We start from the raw sequence: 20,925 nt of genomic DNA on the forward strand, positions 1-20,925 counted from the left end.
AGTTGTGTCTTAATATTAGCTACCCACACACCAAGTTTGGTGTCAATGGTCACAGCTTACTCAAGTTATTAAATGGAAACTGAATTTCATTTTTAGCAACCTGAGTGACCTTGATCACAGACACCTAGGTAGGAATCCCAAACTGCCTCTTGATATAAGCTACCTATATACGAAGTTTGGCGTCAATAGGCCAAAGCAAACTCAAGTTATTAGGTGGAAATTGAATTTCATTTTTAGCAACAGTGACCTTAATCACAGACATCTGGGTAACAATCCCAAGCTGCCTCTTGATATAAGTTACCCATACTTTAAGTTTGGAGTCAAAAGGCCAAAGCAAATTCAATTTATTGAGCTGCAACTGAATTTCTGTTTTTAACAACAGTGACCTTGACCTTGATACTATGGTCATGATTTGAACAACTACTGTAGACATCAGTGCCAGGATGCTTCAGGACAAATTTGGTTAAAATCTATCTAGTGGTTTGAGAGGAAATGTTGTTTAAAGCAAATTGTTGAGGGACGATGGATGCCGGACGAAGAGCGGTCACAATAGCTCACCATGAGCCTAAGGCTCAGGTGAGCTAAAAAAAATTACTGCATGTATAGAGTAAGGGGTAAACTGACAGTTTAAGGTTTAAAAAATACTTGTTGTTTAACAAAATCTTAAAACTTTTGCACAGTTGAGCTTAAGTTTTAACCAGCACAGATACTGTGAATATCCTTATTCCTATATTAGCTAACAACTTACCATCAAGGCTGACCGACGAAAGGTCGCGACCATTAAACCCCTGTAGTTTACCATCTTCTAAAGCTAGAAGAGCCCTTGCAACTTTTGTTCGTTCAAGCACTGACGTCTGCATTCTGTACACGTCAGTATGTATGGCAACAGAGTGTCCCATGTGATCAGCAATTAACTTCAGCTCATCATCTCTCATATCCATTATCTGTAAAATATGATAACCTATCAATTAAGAGTGCCATGGCCATGCCATAATCTATGGCATGTGATCTTAGACTGGTCAGACATCAGATAGTTACAGAGTTTGTTCCCTACCCAATATGGGATATATGGTTAAACTGTTCTGTGGAATAATTCTATGGAGCTTGCTGGCTTTATCAAGTCTTTTAGGCTTGGTCATGCTGATCATCAAATATTAACATGTAATACTTAAAAACAGGAATTATGCTGTAGAAAAAATAGGGTTGGTATTTCAGCAATTTATTTAAGATGGCCCCTTGTTCACAAAGAAATTGCAAATCTGGATCAGGATAAAGATTTTTTTACTGTGAATTTCTTCCAAACCAATGTTTTAAAACAGGAATGACTCCAAATGAGTGAAAGAATTATAAAGAGAAATGCAATGATGCAAAGTGGTTTTATTTTATTGATGTCTTGAGACAGAAAATGTTGATTATTGATTTGAACTGAATTTAATAAATTTAGATCAGGTAAAATTTCAGGATCATTGAAAAATTGGATAATGCAAGACAGTGAACAATTGGACATTCGCTTCCCCTTGCAGCAAAAATTTTAAGAGACCTATTTACCTGAGTAGTAGTTGCCAAATACTTTCTCAGTTTTGTTGTCCTGACCCGTTCTGGAAAGGCAAGATTGTGACACTTAGATGTGACCACTCTCAGTGCTTCACAGCCATCCTGTGGTGAATCTGTACATCTGGAGAATAGGAACGTGTTTGTTGATGGTACACCAGCCTGCGCACGAACCATCAAGAGGTGCGACAAACCTTCCACCATGTCGGTGCTTAGAATTACAAACACCTTCCTCAGTCCCCGAGTGCTCTTCCCTCTTACCTCAAGAAGTTCCATTCTGAAATGATAAAAGTAACTACTACCTACAATAGCAGAAAGAATGCTGACACTTATATGTTTGTCAATAAATTACTGTTTTTCCAAATGTAACGTTTAATTCTCCAGCATGTGTTTGATGACATCAGTACTTTTGAGACCTCAAAAGCTGTAATATTATCTTTAAAAGAACTGACCAGTATGTGGTAAGAAAACACAAGTGCCACATTTGTCAGGGTAAGACAAAGTGAATCTACCAGTCCCATGAGTTGTAAATAAGGAAATCTCACCCTGAGGGTTAGAGATATATGTCCAAAAATGAGGCTTGCCTTAGTTTTTGGACATATATTAATTATATCTAACCGGAGGGGTCAGATTTCCTTATCCACAACTCAAGGGGGGGGGGGGGGGGTAAATTTGTTTTTTCTCACCTTTAAATTAATCTATAATTAAAACACAGATTTGAAATTGTGACGTACAGACAAACGGACACCGAGGCGATAACAAACTATGTTCCTTTGGGAGTATAAAAACAAACAAGTGTGACCAATTGACAATTTAAACACATAACTTGTTACTACTGCAAGTGCTGTATCGTTAAAATAGTAGTTGACTCTTTCAGTTATTTGGATATGCATATTTGCAACATGACTAGCTTTTTTACAAATTCTTACGAATGAAAATTAGTCTGTCAGTAGTAGTCAGGTAGTTTGAGACAAATCTATCTCAGACTGAAATTTTGGCGGACAAATCTGTCCAAAGAGTGAGAAAAATTCTCAGTCCTTGGGGAATGGTTTTGTTACAGTTCTCTTGTGCCTCAGGGTGCACACAATCAAAGCCCTTGAATCCAGAATACCTTGTCTTACTCCAACAAACTTAAAAGGTACTTATAATTTGATACACTACTAAAACATCTGAAATCAGTTTTGAATGCCATAATCAGGAATATTGAGCATTACCTCTTTAACAGAGCCTTTTCACTGACAGCCAGGGAATTGTAGATTTCGGTGTTTGTGTCTAATTCATCTCCTCTTATTCGCTTCTGGAAGTCACTCACTTTCAGCTCAGAGACCTCATTTACTCTTCTTTTGTTGAAGAGTGCTATGCGGGCGATCAGTAAGTGTGTTATGTACACATACTCGGGATATGTTGGTGCTGGGTTTTCCATTTTTATTTGTATTTCTTCCACAAGAAATTTTTTGAGGGACACTAAATCTTCAGTAGAAGGAAGTTCACATCTTTTGTTCATTGCTTTTAGACGCTTGCTTCTGTTGGCGACTGATGAAACCTTTCCCTTCCACTCGGCATCGAACATTTCTGTGAACTCGTTTGCCTCTTTTTTCCGCCTACAGTCCTGTCTGCGAAGGCACATGCTTGATTTCAGCAGGCTTACCTGTTTTATATAATGTCCTAAGTTTAAGCCCAGCTGTGATGAACCAATTTCTTGATACATTTCTTTCACAGTTTTTGCCACTAAATCAAATTTTTGAGCACAGATGAAATGGCTTAAAGGATAGCTGAACAGTTCCTCTCCATTTAATCTTACAAGCAGTCTGGCTAAGCTTCTCATTTTTGTTCTCACATTGTCTTGGTCTTTCAGTCTTTGCTCTTCCAGTGGTCCCAATCTTCCCAGATGATACAACCCAAACTGTCTTATTAACTCATCTTCCTGACAAACTTTCTTCAGACCAGGATTTTCTTTGGTTTCTTTCATTTTATCAATAACTTCATCTAACATTTCAATATCTTCATCCTGTTGTTGAAGAAATGGGGCTATTTCACATCTAGCTTCTCTAATGAAGTTTCTCTCAGTGTCATTTTCAGCCCCATCTGGTTTGAAACTGCAGGTTTTGACATGTGACCATAGAAGTTTGTGATGGTAAAAACCTTTACAAAAACGACAGTGAATATAGTCATATGCATTTGCTGGGACGCCTGGTCTCCTGTACACAATCAAATTCCCCTCTCCTTTCTGAAGAACCTGTTAAAACAGAATAAAGATGTTTATGATAGTCCTGCATATATCTCCAAAGAAAATATGCTGTAGTGACATTTTCTTTAGATATTCATGATTATAGCGTTTGCACACTTAACTTTAACTGAAAACCAATGATAACAACAGGATGACTATTAAAGCCCTTCTTATTCTTCAAATGATCAAGCTAAAGGAACCTGTGGATCGAATTTGAAGCTTAAAGATGGAAAAGTAGGTCATGGTCACATTCATTTATTTTCCCACATACATGTAAAATAATGTACCTGATATTGAAAATAGCCCATGTTTTCAATTTCTGCCAATACATACAACTTTGTTGGCCCTGAGAAACAAGTTCAATAGGCCAATCTTATGCAACAAACCTCTTAGTCTAGTTGATTCTTCACGCCAAAGATCTAAGGACTTTTGGTCGTGTACATGAAGGATTTCATATACTGAGAGGCAAAAGAAAGTTAACAGTGTACCTAAATATTAATTTCTTTTGAATGAAAACAATTATCAACCTAAAATAAAAACTGGAAATGAATTTCAAACCATTGATTGAATAAATACAGTGACTTCGCGAGGAACAACGTTTGACATGATGTCATTATTGAAGTTGTTACAAGCATACCCACACGGCTCTTAGTGCATCTGTGAGTTTTGCCATAAAGACAAAAAGTAAAAGCAGAGTTTTGCTACACGGAGTACCAACATTGACATGCATAAGTTTTCCTTTTAAAATCATTCAAAAAATCATTTACCAAATTGGTGAAAGATAAAAAAAAAATTATTCACAAAACAAAAGTGTAAACTCTCTTTTGTTTCTCAGTACACGTGTATAAGAGGAATGTAGGTGACAAGTATGGTATGGCTAAGGAGCATGGATGAAAAATAAATGACCATAACTAACAAGAGGGCCAAGATGACCCTTAATTGCTCACCCGAGTAAAATTGATCCCAGGGGCATAATATGAACAATTTGGTAGAGGAACTTTAGTTGATGCTTTATGCCAAATATCTTGGCTCTAACTTTAATGGTTTCTGACAAGATTTTTTATGAATTTTCCCTATATAACTCTATGTAGATTTGTTGATTCCCGGAACGGGCCATTTTTGACCACAGGGGCATAATTTGAACAATCTTTGTAGAGGACCACTAGATGATGCTACATCCCAAATATCAAAGCTCTAGCTCTCCTGGTTTCAGAAAAGAAGATTTTCAAATTTTGTCCTTTGCCCTTTGAAACAATTATTGATGAAGCACAATGACATTCAAGGATCAGAAAAGCTTACCATGAGCACTTCGTGCTCAGGTGAGCTAAAAAGTCACTGCTAAATATTGCTTACCTCAACATTATGATTGAAGTTACCCTCATTCTTTAATTTCTGTAGCTCTGCTCTTTTACTTTTGCTTTTCAGCTCCATTTGACTTATTTTCCTCACCCTTGGTTCTGCTGCATGGACAGCAAATAGGTGTTTTGACATCTTAGACTTGTACAAGTTCTTGCAATAGTAGCAATAACTCTTTTTAGAATAGTTCCTTTTGCCATCATTGGATTTGTAGGATTCAACATAAACTGAAATTGATATAAATGCAAGATCTGGATGATGCCTTAAATCAACTGCTTTCTAAGCAAGTTTGTTTTTGTCACAAAAAATAGGTCTCCCCCCACCCCCACCAACATTTTTCAAATTCAGCATTTTTTAAATTTTAAGCAAACCTTTGATAGGAATAATATTAAATGTCAATGCCACGCACACACACACGCACGCGATGATGATGTATACGTGTATTGTGGGGTTGATTATGTATACATGTAATGTGGGGTTGATGATGTATACCTGTATTGTGGGATCGATGATGTATGCGTGTATTGTGGGGTTGATGGTGTATATGTGTATTGTGGGGTTGTTGGTATATACGTGTATTGTGGGGTTGATGGTGTATATGTGTATTACACACACACACACACACACACACATTCACACATACACACACACATTTAAGAAAATCTTTTTTTATAGAGCAAAAGACATAAGGGCAAACAAACAAGTTTCTTTAGGCCTTAAGTGTTCATTTACCATTTTTAAAGCAAGATTTCTTCCACGTCTTCCCATGATGTCCATCACTAGTATTCTTGCTTGTAGCATCACTGAAATAGACAAGCAACCATGTGTCGTCCCCGGTTTTAACCACGTGGTTTTAACCCGTTAAAACCGCCACGGTCAATACTCCCAAAGTGGTTAATACTGGTCAATAGAAAATATTAACTTTTCTTTTTACATTTTTCAGCATATTTCTTTAATCATACACTACTCATAGTAGAAATATCAGATATACAATGAAATATGCAGTTAAATACATTTGTGTATCAATATATTACTGGATATATGGACCATTGAAGTTTGCAAGACCTGATCATGTGGTCAATATACTTTGATAAGGTGGTCGATTGAGGTTTAAATAGCGGGTGTAAGAGGTCAATATACCTGAATAAAGTGGTTACTTGAGTTTAATAACCAGTTTATATTGTCGAAAGGCCTTAATTAAGTGATTGATTGAGATTGTATTAGCCAGTGAATCAATGTATGTGATCAATATGCTAGGTTAGTTGGTCTATTGAGATTTAAATGGCTAATGTATGTGGTCAATTGTCTAGATGAAGTGGTCGATTGAGATTTTCATAACCAGTATATGTGGTCAATTGCTCTGAAGAGGTGGTCGATTGAGACTTTCATAGCCAGTGTATGTGGTCAATTGCTTGGAATAGGTGGTCAATTGAGATTTTAATAGCCAGTGTATGTGGTCAATTGATCGGAAGAGGTGGTCAATTGAGATTTTCATAGCCAGTGTATGTGGTCAATTGCTTGGAAGAGGTGGTCAATTGATATTTTCATGACCAGTGTATGTGGTCAATTGCTCGGAAGTGGTGGTCAATTGAGATTTTCATAGCCAGTGTATGTGGTCAATTGTCCAGATGAAGTGGTCAATTGAGACTTTCATAGACAGTGTATGTGGTCAATTGCTCAGAAGAGGTGGTCGATTGAGCCTTTCATAGCCAGTGCATGTGGTCAATTGCTCGGAAGAGGTGGTCAATTGAGACTTTCATAGCCAGTGTATGTGGTGAATTGCTCATAAGAGGTGGTCAATTGAGATTTTCATAGCCAGTGTATGTGGTCAATTGCTCGGAACAGGTGGTCGATTGAGACTTTCATAGCCATTATATGTGGTCAATAGCAATGTTGAAAATGCCAACAATCATATAGTCAAAGAATCAGTTTTTGTCATCCTAGTTCAGCATGAGATTAAACATCAATCATAATCTACCAGCTTCACAGCAGGTTGCAATAACATGGTGTGGATTAAACATCTGTCATGGTTCAATCAGCTGACATGTTTTATGACACACCTACTTGTAAATGATTGGCTACCTGAATATAATATTCATCATGGTAAGCACCACTCCTCCTTATTTTTATTGGGGTACCTGATACCTGTTGATTATTCAATATCTTAATTAACCCCTCCCCAACTAATCTTGGTGTAGTAGTCCTCTAGTCTGATTTAGCATAAAGGTGTTGATTGCACATGTATGCCCCTGTAAACCCTTTAACCATATAATAATCTGAGAAAATGTTGGCAAATTGAGCAGATTCTATTATATGGGTATCGTCTAATCTCTCAAAAAGTAAATATGTTGCTTATACTCTGTATCCTAATGAATGGCAAGATCTTTAAATTTGAATACCATAAACATATATTATTTCATGTTCATAAAGGCATGCATAAGAAAAATAATGTCGAGGAGGTAAAGGGTTAATGATGATCGTATTGCAGGCTAAAGACAGCTGACCCTTTTTAGTCAAGAAGTTGTGTAAAAAATAAATTTGTTTTTTAAATGAATATTTTGATCCATTCTGTGGTTATTCAACTAGTGATCATAACCACTTTGTGTTTAGTATCAACACTTGTATATTTCATGTAGATCTATTAAAGTATAGAAACTCCTTATTTTTATATTAAATAAAATCATGTAAATACTGGTATGAGGTAAAATAAATAAATTTAAAATTAAGGCCAATATGGTGGAAAAATGAAATTTTATTCATTAGCAAACTTTGCATTTAATATGCTTTAAGATAAAAGGTGGACAATTGAGATTGTATTCACCAATGCAAGTGATAAGATACTAAATTGAGACTTAAAAGTTTAATAGCCAGTGTATGTGGTGGTCAATATTCTCTTATATTTATAAGGTGGTTGATTGAGATTTTGATAGCCAATTCATGTGGTTAATAATTAATATGGTTTAATAAAGTGGTCAATTGAAATTATGATAGTCAATGTATGTGGCCAATATGCTCAGTTAAAGTGGTAAATTGAGATTCAAATATTCAATGTGTAGTTGTTATGCCTGGATAAAGTGGTTGATTGAGATATCAATGTGGTTATTTAAGCTCAAATAAGGTGGTCAATTGAGATTTCTAAGTGGTCATTATACCCAGATAAAGTGGTTGATTGAGATTTCCATAAGGTCATTACCCCAGGATTAGGTGGTTGATTAAGTTTTCTATATGGTCAATATGCCCGGATAAGGTGGTCGATTGACATTTTATTAAGATTACTAAGTGGTCATTATGCCAAGATAAGGTGGTCAATTGAGATTTCTAAATGGTCAATATGCATAGTCTGGTGGTCATTTGGGATTTCTTAGTGGTCATTATGCACGGATAAGGTGGTCAATTGAGATTTTTATGTGGTCAATATGCCTAGTCAGGTGGTCAATTGAGATGTCTAGGTGGTCATTATGCCCAGATACGGTGGTCAATTGAGATTTTTATGCGATTAATATGCCTAGTCAGGTGATCAATTGAGATTTCTAAGTGGTCATTATTCCCGGATAAGGTGGTCAATTGAGATTTTTATGTGGTCAATATGCCTAGTCAGGTGGTCAAATGGGATTTCTAAGTAGTCCTTATGCCCAGGTAATTGGTCAATTGGGAATTTTATGTGGTCAATATGCCCGGATAAGGTGGTCAATCAACATTTTTATGTGGTCAAAATGTTAAGATAATTTGTTTATTGGAGTTTATTTCATATTTAAGTCATTCATTTATACAAAATTCACAATACATAACACATCTAACAAACTGGTGAGTAAAATAGAGGGTTATAGCTTCTTTCTAAAACTATGATAGGAGATAAATGGATGGTCATTTCAATCGACCAGTATTGACCAGTATTGACCGGATAAAACCAGTATTGACCGCCGCCCCGGTTAATACTCATATTGACTGGTCAATTGACAACTCTGGTTGCCCAATCAGGTGATTGACCTAGGCAAATCTTTCTTGTCTAAAATAAAATTTAAAATCTTTAAAATCGGTTTCTTAGATAGTGCTCCAGACACAAAACAGGAAGGACGGACAGAAAGACAGACAATGCTAAAACTAATCCCCTCTGTATTTTGTAGGGATACTTCATGTTTATACTAAAAAGCTGTATTAAGAAAACGCCAATTTACCAATGCTAATTTTAAAAAGGCACACATACATACTCTGACCATGAGCATAGTCCTCCTAGTTTAATACTTACAACGCGCTAGATGTGGATGGCCCCAACACTGGTAAAGTCCTCTGTTTCCTGGGTGGCTCATTATCTCCTATATCTTCACTAGAAGCCACTCTCCCTATTGCAGTCCAAGATCTCTTGTTTGTTTGTGTTACAGGAATTATAACAGATGAATCGTCATCTTCATCGTCATCTTCATTATCTACAGTTTGTGTAAAATATAAACAAGAGCTTGTTTTTTAAAACAACATACATGTATGCCTCCCCTAATTCCAGTCCACAATATTATACTGATATATATGATAAAGGTCTGAATTAACAAAATTATCTTACAATGGTTTGCGCACAAAAGCTTTAGCTCAATTCCAGTATGAAAGTTAACACATTTAAGGGGCACAAATTTTGTGGGTTCTTATATAGACCCCATATTTAATATAGGTCTCACTAGAAAGATCTGAAAACGAAGGACATCATGCAAATCCTGATATGTAGTTGTCATAGTTCCCAAGAAGCAGAAAATAAAATTCCCCAAACATTTTTTGGATGAAATTCCAATTCTTCTTGACTAAAACTTTGTATATTCACACAAGTTCCCTAAGCCTTCCCCAAAAATGCTCACAAAGTACACTGAATCAAAATGACAGATGACTGCTGACCACAAATGAGCACTTTGTGTCTAAGTTTAAATCATTTAAATGTTAACATTAGCTAAGTCTTGCTTTAAAACCCTGTTTTAAATTATAGTAGCCCTATCATATCTTTATGTGAAATACACATACCCTCTCCTGACAGTACCGATGGTGCATAGCTTGAACCAGATGAAAGTACAATACTCTCATCATCTGATGGTAGTCCATCGTAATCACATCCCAATTCATTTTCAGAAAATTGCCTCGAAGGATCAACAACAGCAACTTGTCTTCCTGAAAATTTCCAGTAATCTTTGAACAACTTTGGGACACAACATAATGCTATTGTACTGGTAAAAAATATATTTAACCAGGGATCACTTTTGGGCGCGATTGCACGATATTCTCGCGTTATTTTGACGAAAATCGCATAAAATTTACTCAAATGCGATTAAAAATCGCATCCGCGCATCTCTTTCCTAATTTGCGACTTTTCACTGCAATGGAGACTTGTCGGTAACTTGTTTAATCATCTGTGGTTCATTAGACGCTTGCATTTTCCTTTTAGGACGAGTGGCATGTCCATATAATTATTGTTCATTTTTAATTAACCCCCTCTCCGCGTATGAAGCCTATTCATTTACAAATGACACTTGGAATCCCTAACTGTGGGTATCCCCCTTTTTACCGACAGCGACTCGCTTTAGGTTAGACACTACCAAATGAAATCCTTCTTTGTTCTATAGTAAATTCCTGAACTTTAGGCGCAAACTACACTATGACCAAGTTACGATTGAGTACCATAGCCATACATGACTAAAAAGATATGTCCATTCTGCATTGAATAAGGCATGTTAGAAAAAAAAAAATGTTTCTCCCAAGAAAGATATTGTCACCGGAAATAACATACTGTATTTTCTGATGGCGTGCACAACACATTCACAAACCATACCATGTTGTAAAAGAACAGGTAAACTCCACTAAGAGTATAGGAGTTCAGCTTGTTTTTATTTTTCTCATTCTACGTTGCATTAGCTTGAATTTGATACCAACATATACAGTATATCTCAAAATGGGAAAAAACAAGCTCAAAACAAAATATTTTATTTTATTAACTGAGAAAAATGTGGATAACGAGTTCTACTACCAGTCCGCATTTGGTATAGTCTAACCTTTAAGCGAAATTGATTGTTTCGATTGCGTCATTTAATATTTAATTCGCATTTGGTATATTCTAACCTTTAACAGGTTTGATATTGTGCGAAAATCACCGTCCACGAGTTGTTCTCGGACTCGAAAATGGTGCTTAAAGTTATAAGCGTTTTCTAACACGGATCAAACTGTGAGATAACAGGTCCATGAGACACATGTTCTGGTGACATATGCACTATGTGTTTGTTTATTGCTGTGTATTTGGGTAGAGAAGTAGGACATGCATGACGTTCTCAAAACTGTTTTGTTTATTTACAAAGATAAATTGTTCTTACAAATGCACAGATGCTTTATTTTCATTGTAATGAAGGCTGTCCGCTGATGTAAAATCTCATTGTTACATGACGTAAAAAGAAAAAATCCCATTCATTTTGTCAAAATCTCATTGATTCAAGGCTAATGGGATATAATCTCATAAAGGCATTTGTCAAAAGTGATCCCTGTTTAACACATGCGCTTTAAGTGTGGTCAAAAACACACCCACTTACGATTTTTATATAAAACTCTGGCATAATCATACATGTTTAATTAAATGCATTAGTGCAGGATATTGCAAGCATAGACAGTAGACACTTGTAAGGTCAAATTTCATTGGATTTTGTTTTGGGGTTTTTCGCCATATTAACAGCATTTCAGTCATATTATGTCAGTCAGTTCACCTACTTACACTGTTCCTACACAAGCTAAGTCTTTTTAAGAGGGTTACCGGTATAATGTGCACATACTTAATTTATGACAGTGAAGACAGCTGCCCTACTTCAATCAGAGGTAGGGGGAAAATGTCTGTAGAAATATTTTCATGACTAATCCCCACACAAATTATGTGGACAGGCTGGGGCTCTAACTCTTGACCACTGGATTGTCTGTCAGACACTCTACTGTCTGTCAGACACTCTACTGACTGAGCTTACAAATATTGGCAAATTTCATACTAGTGCATTGATTCTTGAAGGTTTACAATAAGACTGCAGATCGTATACTTTCTCTCTACTTTCATTGTTGGTGTTTTAATACATGTATGTCCATGACAATAGAACACTGCAATTTTTTTTTAATTGTATCAACCAAGCTAACCAGGCTCAGCGCCATATAAATAATAAACTGTACATATTTAAGGTGTATCAATGAACTTATATCGATACCATAAATCCAGGCAGAATTGCATTTCCTAAGATTCATGCAGGTGTGTTACTACTGAAGGAGCACATGTTAGCAACACTATCACTGGTCACTTCTCAACATCTGGACAAAAAAAGATAATAATTTATATTTTAACTAAAAAAAAAATGTTTTTAAAGTTCATGAAGAAATGACAAGGTATGGACCAGACCCATAAACAAATCAATTTTTACTTTTGACCTCTAAGTGTAACCCTTACTGTAGAGCTCGGACCTGTGTCTTGCACGTTACACACTGTCTCGTGATGGTATTAATTTTTAAAAGTTATTTCAAAATCCATCAAGAGAAGACAAAGTTATTGACCGGACATGAAAAATATACCCTATTTTTAGCTTTGGCCTCTAAGTATGACTTTGACCTTGACACTAAGGACCTGGGTCTTGCATGTAACATATCAACTCATGAAAGTGACCTCTTTATGGTACTTGAGAAAATTAAACTGAAGTCAGTATCATACCGAGTCCATAGTTCGTCCTGCTCTGTCTGTCATGGGGGTTGGTGGCATTGGGCTGCCCCAGCAAAAGGTCGCCTTCTATCTGCATTAGTTCACAAGTGGGATCTACTGGCTGGTTCAGAGGGTTCACATTTGAGTTCTGTAATGCTAATTCCTGTAAAACACCATGGACTGATGCAATAACACTTTACCTTCTAAATATATTGAAAATAGGCAAGTCCAATTTAATTTTGCAACAGCCCATTACTAGTTTTAGGGATTTCACTCCTAAAATTGACACTGGAAATTCTGATATGTTGAGTCTGTCATCAATGTGGATCCTGGCCAGATGCACAGACTTGCCTGGCTCTATAATGGTGGCAAAGCCCTAAAGATATCACCATTGGGCCTAACAAGAAATATTTGTAAAATATATATGCTATGCTAGCATCAACAAATTAGTCACATTACACTGAGTTTAAGCTGCCAATTTGGGATCACCAAAACCTTTTTTGGTCACTGTGACCTCAAACTAAATAGATCATCTGCATGACCAAACTCACTGTCAAATATAATTATTAACTGTAGGGCTAAGTGTTCTCTAGCTATGTCAGAAAAGGTTTTATAGTAAAGGTCACTGTGACCTTGAGCTTTGACCTACTAGCCTCGAAATCTACAGGAGTCATCTAATGGTCATGACCATCCTCCCTACCTAATATTGGGACTGTAGGACCTAGCTTTTTCAAGTTATTAGTCGAACAAGGTTTAAAAGTAAAGGTCAGTGTGACCTTGAGCTTTGACCTACTAGCCTCTAAATCAATAGGGGCCATCTGCTAGTCACAAACAACCTCCTTACCAAATATGAGATATGTACTAGTGTAGATCCAAATGTTCTCTGGCTATAGGCCTCATATGGAACAGTATTTAGCAAAAGGGAGATTCAGCATTGGTCAAAATTAGCCTACGAACAGTCAATCGGGACAATGCTGTTCTCTTATCATCAGAAAGGTTTGTACATCATTATGGAGGAGTATGAAAACAATCAACTACATGTCTCAGATGTCTGAATGCCTCTTTTCCTAAATCATGTCTCATACTGTGGAATCGTTTATTTTCACATGTATCAAATTTTCGTGACAATGGCTAAGACAGTTTCACATGGACTAAAAACATTTCATGAAAGGCTGATATCAAGGGATGTGTTTGTCAGAAACACAATGCCCCTTTTGAGCGCTTTTGACCCATATATTTGACCTTTGACCTTGAAGGATGACCTTGATCTTTCACCATTCAAAATGTGCAGCTCCATGAGATACAAATGCATGCCAAATATCAAGTTGCTATCTTCAATATTGCAAAAGTTATGACCAAGGTTAAAGTTTGTGACAGACAGACAGACTGACAGACAGGCAAAACAACAATATACCCCCTCTTCTTTGAAGAAGAGGGCATAAAAAATACGTAATGTCTGTATTACATTGAAAACAAGGTATAGCATGTGATAAAATATTCACTGTTATATTTAATAAGAATAAAGGCAATGCAGTACTGCTATTACTTGCTAGCTTAAGCGCTGTTATCAGGAAAGACATTCTTGTAACAATCTAGACTAGACTTTTAATTTTAAAAAGCAAGTGACCAAATAAGCAAAACACTCCCAAAACAAACAACTTTGTTTTCAATTTCTTCAAACCAAATGATTCAAATAAAATCCCAGTAATTGTAAGTAGTACCTTCTTAGCTGGTACCACTTTTCTCTCCACCCGATGAATACTAGCTTCACCAAAGAAGGCTGAAACAGAGACGGTCGGTTTCGCTTCAGTCAGTTTTTTGGCTGTCTCAACCTTCTTGGCAGGCTCTGGTTTGGATGCATTTGTGTCTTTTCCAGGGCTCCTGCTTGCCAAGAACTTGTCCATAAACGTTTTCTTAGGTGTCGGCTCCAGAACATCTTCTTCTGCGTAACCATCTGTACATAAAAAAGCAGTTCGTTTTCTCATTTCTTATTGAAATCAAGGTGGCAGTGTCACTTTGGTAGCAGGGGTGTAACATTCTCAGCCGCTCCCCATGGCAAGTGAACAATGCTCTCGGGCAGCTTGATTCCTCTAATGCTAGTTTGACAGCGCATGTACATTTTTCATGTGGAAAATCATAAAAATGGCATTTTAAAACATAAACAATTGAAAAATTACAACTTGATGCGACTTTGTCTTTTTGGGAAATTAACAATAGGGAAAAGAAAAGATTTTACACAATACCGAAAGAACAATGCTTGTGACAAGCCCATCATGTCTTTAACTATGCTGACATACCTGACCCCCAATGTGGACAATCTTCCTTCTTCCAACCAAACCTAACTTAATCCCACTACCCCCGAATTTGGACAATCTTTCTCCTGCCATCCAAACCTAAACTAAATCCCACCACCCCCCAATGTGGACAATCTTTCTCCTTCCATCCAAACCTAACTTAATCCCACTACCCCCCAATGTGGACAATCTTTCTCCTTCCATCCAAACCTAACTAAATCCCACTACCCCCCAATGTGGACAATCTTTCTCCTTCCATCCAAACCTAACTAAATCCCACTACCCCCCAAAGTGGACAATCTTTCTCCTTCCATCCAAACCTAACTAAATCCCACTACCCCCCAATGTGGACAATCTTTCTCCTTCCATCCAAATTTAACTAAATCCCACTACCCCCCAATGTGGACAATCTTTCTCCTTCCAACCAAACCTACCTGACCCCCCTACATGGACAATCTTTCTGGATTTCCTTCTCTTCTTCTCCTTTGGAATTGGATCTTCATCCTCATCTAAAAGGAGAAATACCATTCTATAAATACATAGATCTTATTTCTATTACTTGGTTTCCTACCATGATGCTCTGCATGTATTGAATTTCATTGAAACAGAAATACTTTAAATCATGTCACAAAACACTGGTAACTCATTTTTTTTTATAAATAGATGAAGATTTCTTAACTGCTCATAGCTACTTGAGTAGTGATATTCAATCATTAACAAGAGATGTTTGTATTGTGCGGAAACCAATTTCATGATTAAAGCATCTATAACTTTGACCTTTGACCTGATGACCTCAATTTAATAGGTATCATACTTTCCACCAAAGTAACCATGACATTAATTTGCATAATCATAGGTCAAATCATTCTGAAGTTATTGTGTGGAAACAAATTTCCTGTTAACAGCCCTTTTGATGTTGACCTTTGACATGTTGATGTCAAAATATCACTTTTTCACCCATGTAACCAGCATACCAATTAAGATAATTGTAGGTCAAAGCATTCGCTAGATGTCATCTAGAAATCTAGATACAAGCTCATTTTACCTTTACCTTTGACCTCAAAAACAAAATGCGTCTTCTTTTCCTTCCATGTAACCACTTTACCAATTTGCATGATCCCAGATCAAAGATAATAAACTAGCACTATAACAAATTACCTGTAATAAGACCGCTTGACCTTCACATTCACCTCAAAATAAATAGTACCAATTTTCATGTTCTTAGGTCAAAGAATTCTCAAGATATCTAGCGGAAACAGATTAACAGTGACAAACCCCTGTGACCTTGACCTGGTGACCTCAAAATTGATAGACGTCTTCCTTTTCTCCCAAGTAACCATCATACCAGTTTGCATGGTTGCAGTTCGAAGCATTCTCTAGATATTGTGCACAAACCAGAGGTCTTGGTCTGACCGACAGACAAATGCTAGCAGCAAAGACATATATCCTCGCTTCTTTGAAGGGGGCATAATTTATATGTAAAACATCTAGTATCTACTATAACATTTTAATTATAAACTGCAGCGTACCTAAATCAAACAGTTTAGGTTTCTTCTTTCCTTTTTTCTTGAGCTGCGATTTCCTCACTATCACCTCATCATCATCTTCATCATTGTTATCAACATTGATCACTTCTTCATCACTGGAGATCTGATTAGGATAGTCAATACAAAAAGAGGTATATAATCATTAAGATGCATCGCCATGGGAAATATTAATTAATACAATGAAGGTGTGAGCTCAAATAATAATGCACCATATAACACTAAATTCTGGGGCAAGAATATTTTGTTTTTATTTTATTTAGTTACTTCTTGAATAATAATATCTGAAACTTATTTAGGGTTAGTAAGACTTCATATTTCAAGAATGTCTTTACCATACAAATTTTCAATATATCTTGGTTAGCATAAAAAAAACGATTATTATGATATAAACTCCAGTATACATGCACAGTCATTACATGCATGTTGGCTGTAAGCTATCAATGTTTACAGCATATCAGGTATCACAAGAGATGTGTTTGTCAGAAACACAATGCCCCCTACTGCGCCACTTTGGAAAAAAAAAAAAAAAAAAGACCTTTGACCTTGAAGGATGACCTTGACCTTTCACCACTCAAAATGTGTGCAGCTCCATGAGATGCACATGGATTTTTTTTATTTTTTTTTTTTACATTTGACCTTGAAGGATTACCTTGAACTTTCACCACTCAAAATGTGCAGCTTCATGAGATACACATGCATGCCAAATATCAAGTTGCTATCTTCAATATTGCAAAAGTTATGACCAATGTTAAAGTTTTTGGACAGACACACAGACAGACAGACGGTCAAAATTTGTGTGCGTATGGAAAGGCCTTGTCCATATACACATGCATTCCAAATATGAAGGTTATATCTCAAGGGACATAGAAGTTATGTCTTTGAGCATTTTTCGAAACCTAAATGCAGATTTTGAAACCTAAACGCAGACCCTTACTTCAAGGTCAAGGTCACAGGGGTCAAAATTTTTGTGTGTATGGAAAGGCCTTGTCCATGTACACATGCATACCAAATATGAAGGTTATATCTCAAGGGACATAGAAGTTATGAGCATTTTTCGAAACCTAAACGCAGATTTTGAAACCTAAACGCAGACCCTTACTTCAAGGTCAAGGTCACAGAGGTCAAAAAAAATTTGCGCATGGAAAGGCCTTGTCCATATACACATGCATACCAAATATGAAGGTTATATCTCAAGGGACATAGAAGTTATGAGCATTTTTCGAAACCTAAACGCAGATTTTGAAACCTAAACGCAGACCCTTACTTCAAGGTCAAGGTCACAGGGGTCAAAATTTGTGTCCGTATGGAAAGGCCTTGTCCATATACACATGCATACCAAATATGAAGGTTATAACTCAAGGGACATAGAAGTAATGAGCATTTTTCGAAACCTAATCGCAGGTTTTGAAACCTAAACGCAGACCCTTACATCAAGGTCAAGGTCACAGGGGTCAAAATTTTTGTGCACATAGAAAAGCCTTGTCCATATACACATGCATACAAAATATGAAGGTTATATCTCAAGGGACATAGAAGTTATGAGCATTTTTCGAAACCTAAACGCAGATTTTGAAACCTAAACGCAGACCCTTACTTCAAGGTCAAGGTCACAGGGGTCAAAATTTTTGTGCGTATGGAAAGGCCTTGTCCATATACACATGCATACCAAATATGAAGGTTATATCTCAAGGGACATAGAAGTTATGAGCATTTTTCGAAACCTAAACGCAGATTTTGAAACCTAAACGCAGACCCTTACTTCAAGGTCAAGGTCACAGGGGTCAAAATTTTTGTGCGCATGGAAAGGCCTTGTCCATATACACATGCATACCAAATATGAAGGTTATATCTCAAGGGACATAGAAGTTATGAGCATTTTTCGAAACCTAAACGCAAAGTGTGACGGAAGGACAGACAGACGGACAGTGCGATCACTATATGCCACCCTACCGGGGGCATAAAAAGGTCACAAACACCCATTTCCCCTGCCAAAGGATCATTTTACTGAAACATGAAAGGCCAGGTGCTCACCTTCTAATTACCAACTACTTATACTCCAAGTTTGACTTGAATCATGTTAATATTTTTGCAGATATGCTCTGGACAAACTTTTACAGGACGCATGCATACACAGACACTTACCTTTACCACATAAAAATACAAAGCGCAGGTTAAATGTTAGCTCTGGTTTTAAATGTGTGCAATTATCGGAGCATGTAAATTAAACCAACACAAAAATATATGAGTCTACAGTGCCAGCACTGGACACTCACCTCTAGTGTTTCCTGCTGTTCCCGGATGAGGCTGGGCTCCACCGTGGGCTCCACCGTGGGCTCCTGATTGCCAAGCCTGTCAGACATGTGCTTCAGCGTATGTGTCAACTGTTGCAGTTCATCCCAGAACTTGTTGGTGCCATGAGGAATATCTGCAATAAGCATTAGCCCAATAATTGTGATGTGCAATGTGATAAGGGCAACCTGTTGGATTCATATTTATATAAGGCAAGTTTTGATAAAACCAACATTGCTTCAGCGACTAGTGTTGACCAAGATCAGCCTGTGCATCCATACAGTCTGGTTACTTATAAGGGCCCACACCATTCTCTGGAAGTCTCTGAAATGCTTCATTAGACATCTGATAGGCATCAATGACCTAATAGTGACAAATGTGGACTCTGACCCAACAATGTAGATGCACAAACTGATCATGATCCACCTTGATCTCATCGTCCACAATGTTAGTTTTGATGCGTGACATAGACCATATCAATTTGCAGATATTTCTGATTGATTAGTTATAGATTGCAGGTTATACAAGTACACATGTAGAAACTCCCTGTCTCTATCCTCATGTCTAGCTACATTTGCAACACTGTATCACAAGTTAAAAACCTGGCACCAACCTTTCGCATCACCATCCTGCAAATCAGTGGCTTGTTTGATCAGCTCCTCTGCAGCTGTCTGTATAGACTTAAGGCTGGTAAGTCGCACAGCCATCTCCTTCATCAGGGCCTAAAATGGGCAAAACTGCGTATTTATCTGGGATTTGTTCATTTAGATCTTACACTTACTCTGTCAGATTTAATTTTGTACAAATGCAGGCTGTCAACAAGCTTTCGACAAAAATTTAAGAATAAATAATATAATGGAAATTACAACGTAAATAACAGTTTTTTTTTATGATGGCCACAAAAGTTCGAACACACACGCGCACATGCATTAAGTTGAATATTTGGCAATAAAACTGTGTTTAAAAAGTGACTAATAAGCTCTTTTTATTCATTTAATAGGAGTTCACCTCCTATATATGTACATTAATAACAATTTGTATTACATGAACTTGCTTTAATCTTGACAACAGCACCAAATGCAAATGCTTTCTGATATGTTCGTCCTGATCAGCATGCATAATAATGAAATACATGTTGTATACAAGCTCATCAGGGCCAGGCTAATGAATAATTTAAGTAGCCTACAGGGACCATTTTGGCCCAAGTTTTCAGTGAGAGTATTTCTCTCATTTGTCAAATTTTGGTGAGAGATTTTAAATGTTGATGAGAGATTTTATGAAAACCATACAATTTCATTATTTGAATATATTCTATAAAAATAAAAGAACAGTTTGTTAATAAGCTGATTTTGGGGAAGACGTTGGGCTTGTTGTATTGGAGAAAAAAAGTGAGTGGTAAAGTTTTTTTCGGGGAAACATTTTACTCATCTTTACCATATATCAGAAGACAGATAATGAACACACAATTTGATTAATGAATTAAAATGTGTGAAAATAATCACGATGTTGTACATAAACTGTTACAAATTACAGTACTACACACACATATTTACAAAATTAGACTTCATATAGCTTCGCAGGCACTATGAATATGATAAGAAAACTCACTATCAATAAGAAACATAATCAAATAAAGACTTGACCTTGTTTCAAATAAATGTGTGCATGATTCAACCTAACCATCATCAATATAGGTATTCCTATCACTTAAATAGTCAATCAAACGAATGTTACCGTTCTGTATCATGCTATCTAATATTTTGGTTGAACCCATCGTCTGCGTGTATTTATCGACTTTATTTTCGGTATCACCGTCAAGTGATTGTGTACATCATAATTAAAAATAAGGGAATTCCCTGATGTTTGGTTGCGCAATACACAGTCACGTGACAGGGTATTCCTCAACCGGAAGTTGACATAAATAGCCTCTCTTGATCAATGAACGACGTTGTTACAAGCACGCTTCAAGTCAAT

The 20,925-nt window shown here is 36.7% G+C and overlaps 1 protein-coding gene across 4 annotated transcripts in view; it reads right to left on the reverse strand.

Moving 5' to 3' along the window:
- The window catches only part of LOC127840995 (uncharacterized), a 47,193-nt gene that overhangs the window by 12,747 nt on the left and 13,521 nt on the right, over nucleotides 1-20,925 (reverse strand). For 3 of the 4 annotated variants that reach the window (XR_008030664.1, XM_052369474.1, XM_052369476.1), the window contains 13 exons: nucleotides 19,565-19,673; nucleotides 18,936-19,087; nucleotides 16,645-16,765; nucleotides 15,550-15,624; nucleotides 14,543-14,775; nucleotides 12,834-12,984; nucleotides 10,136-10,279; nucleotides 9,381-9,558; nucleotides 5,867-5,937; nucleotides 5,132-5,361; nucleotides 2,766-3,787; nucleotides 1,549-1,828; nucleotides 749-944 (listed from right to left, as the gene is read on the reverse strand). Coding sequence is in view for 3 of the 4 variants with exons in the window: in XM_052369474.1 (XP_052225434.1) it covers nucleotides 749-944; nucleotides 1,549-1,828; nucleotides 2,766-3,787; nucleotides 5,132-5,361; nucleotides 5,867-5,937; nucleotides 9,381-9,558; nucleotides 10,136-10,279; nucleotides 12,834-12,984; nucleotides 14,543-14,775; nucleotides 15,550-15,624; nucleotides 16,645-16,765; nucleotides 18,936-19,087; nucleotides 19,565-19,673 (2,962 nt within the window). In the remaining variant the exon portion in view is untranslated. The remainder of the gene's footprint in view (nucleotides 1-748; nucleotides 945-1,548; nucleotides 1,829-2,765; nucleotides 3,788-5,131; nucleotides 5,362-5,866; nucleotides 5,938-9,380; nucleotides 9,559-10,135; nucleotides 10,280-12,833; nucleotides 12,985-14,542; nucleotides 14,776-15,549; nucleotides 15,625-16,644; nucleotides 16,766-18,935; nucleotides 19,088-19,564; nucleotides 19,674-20,925) is intronic. The other variant, XM_052369475.1, reaches the window with a different exon arrangement.

Source organism: Dreissena polymorpha, chromosome 8, assembly GCF_020536995.1.
Source record: "Dreissena polymorpha isolate Duluth1 chromosome 8, UMN_Dpol_1.0, whole genome shotgun sequence".
In the NCBI taxonomy this organism is placed as follows: Eukaryota; Metazoa; Mollusca; class Bivalvia; order Myida; family Dreissenidae; genus Dreissena; species Dreissena polymorpha.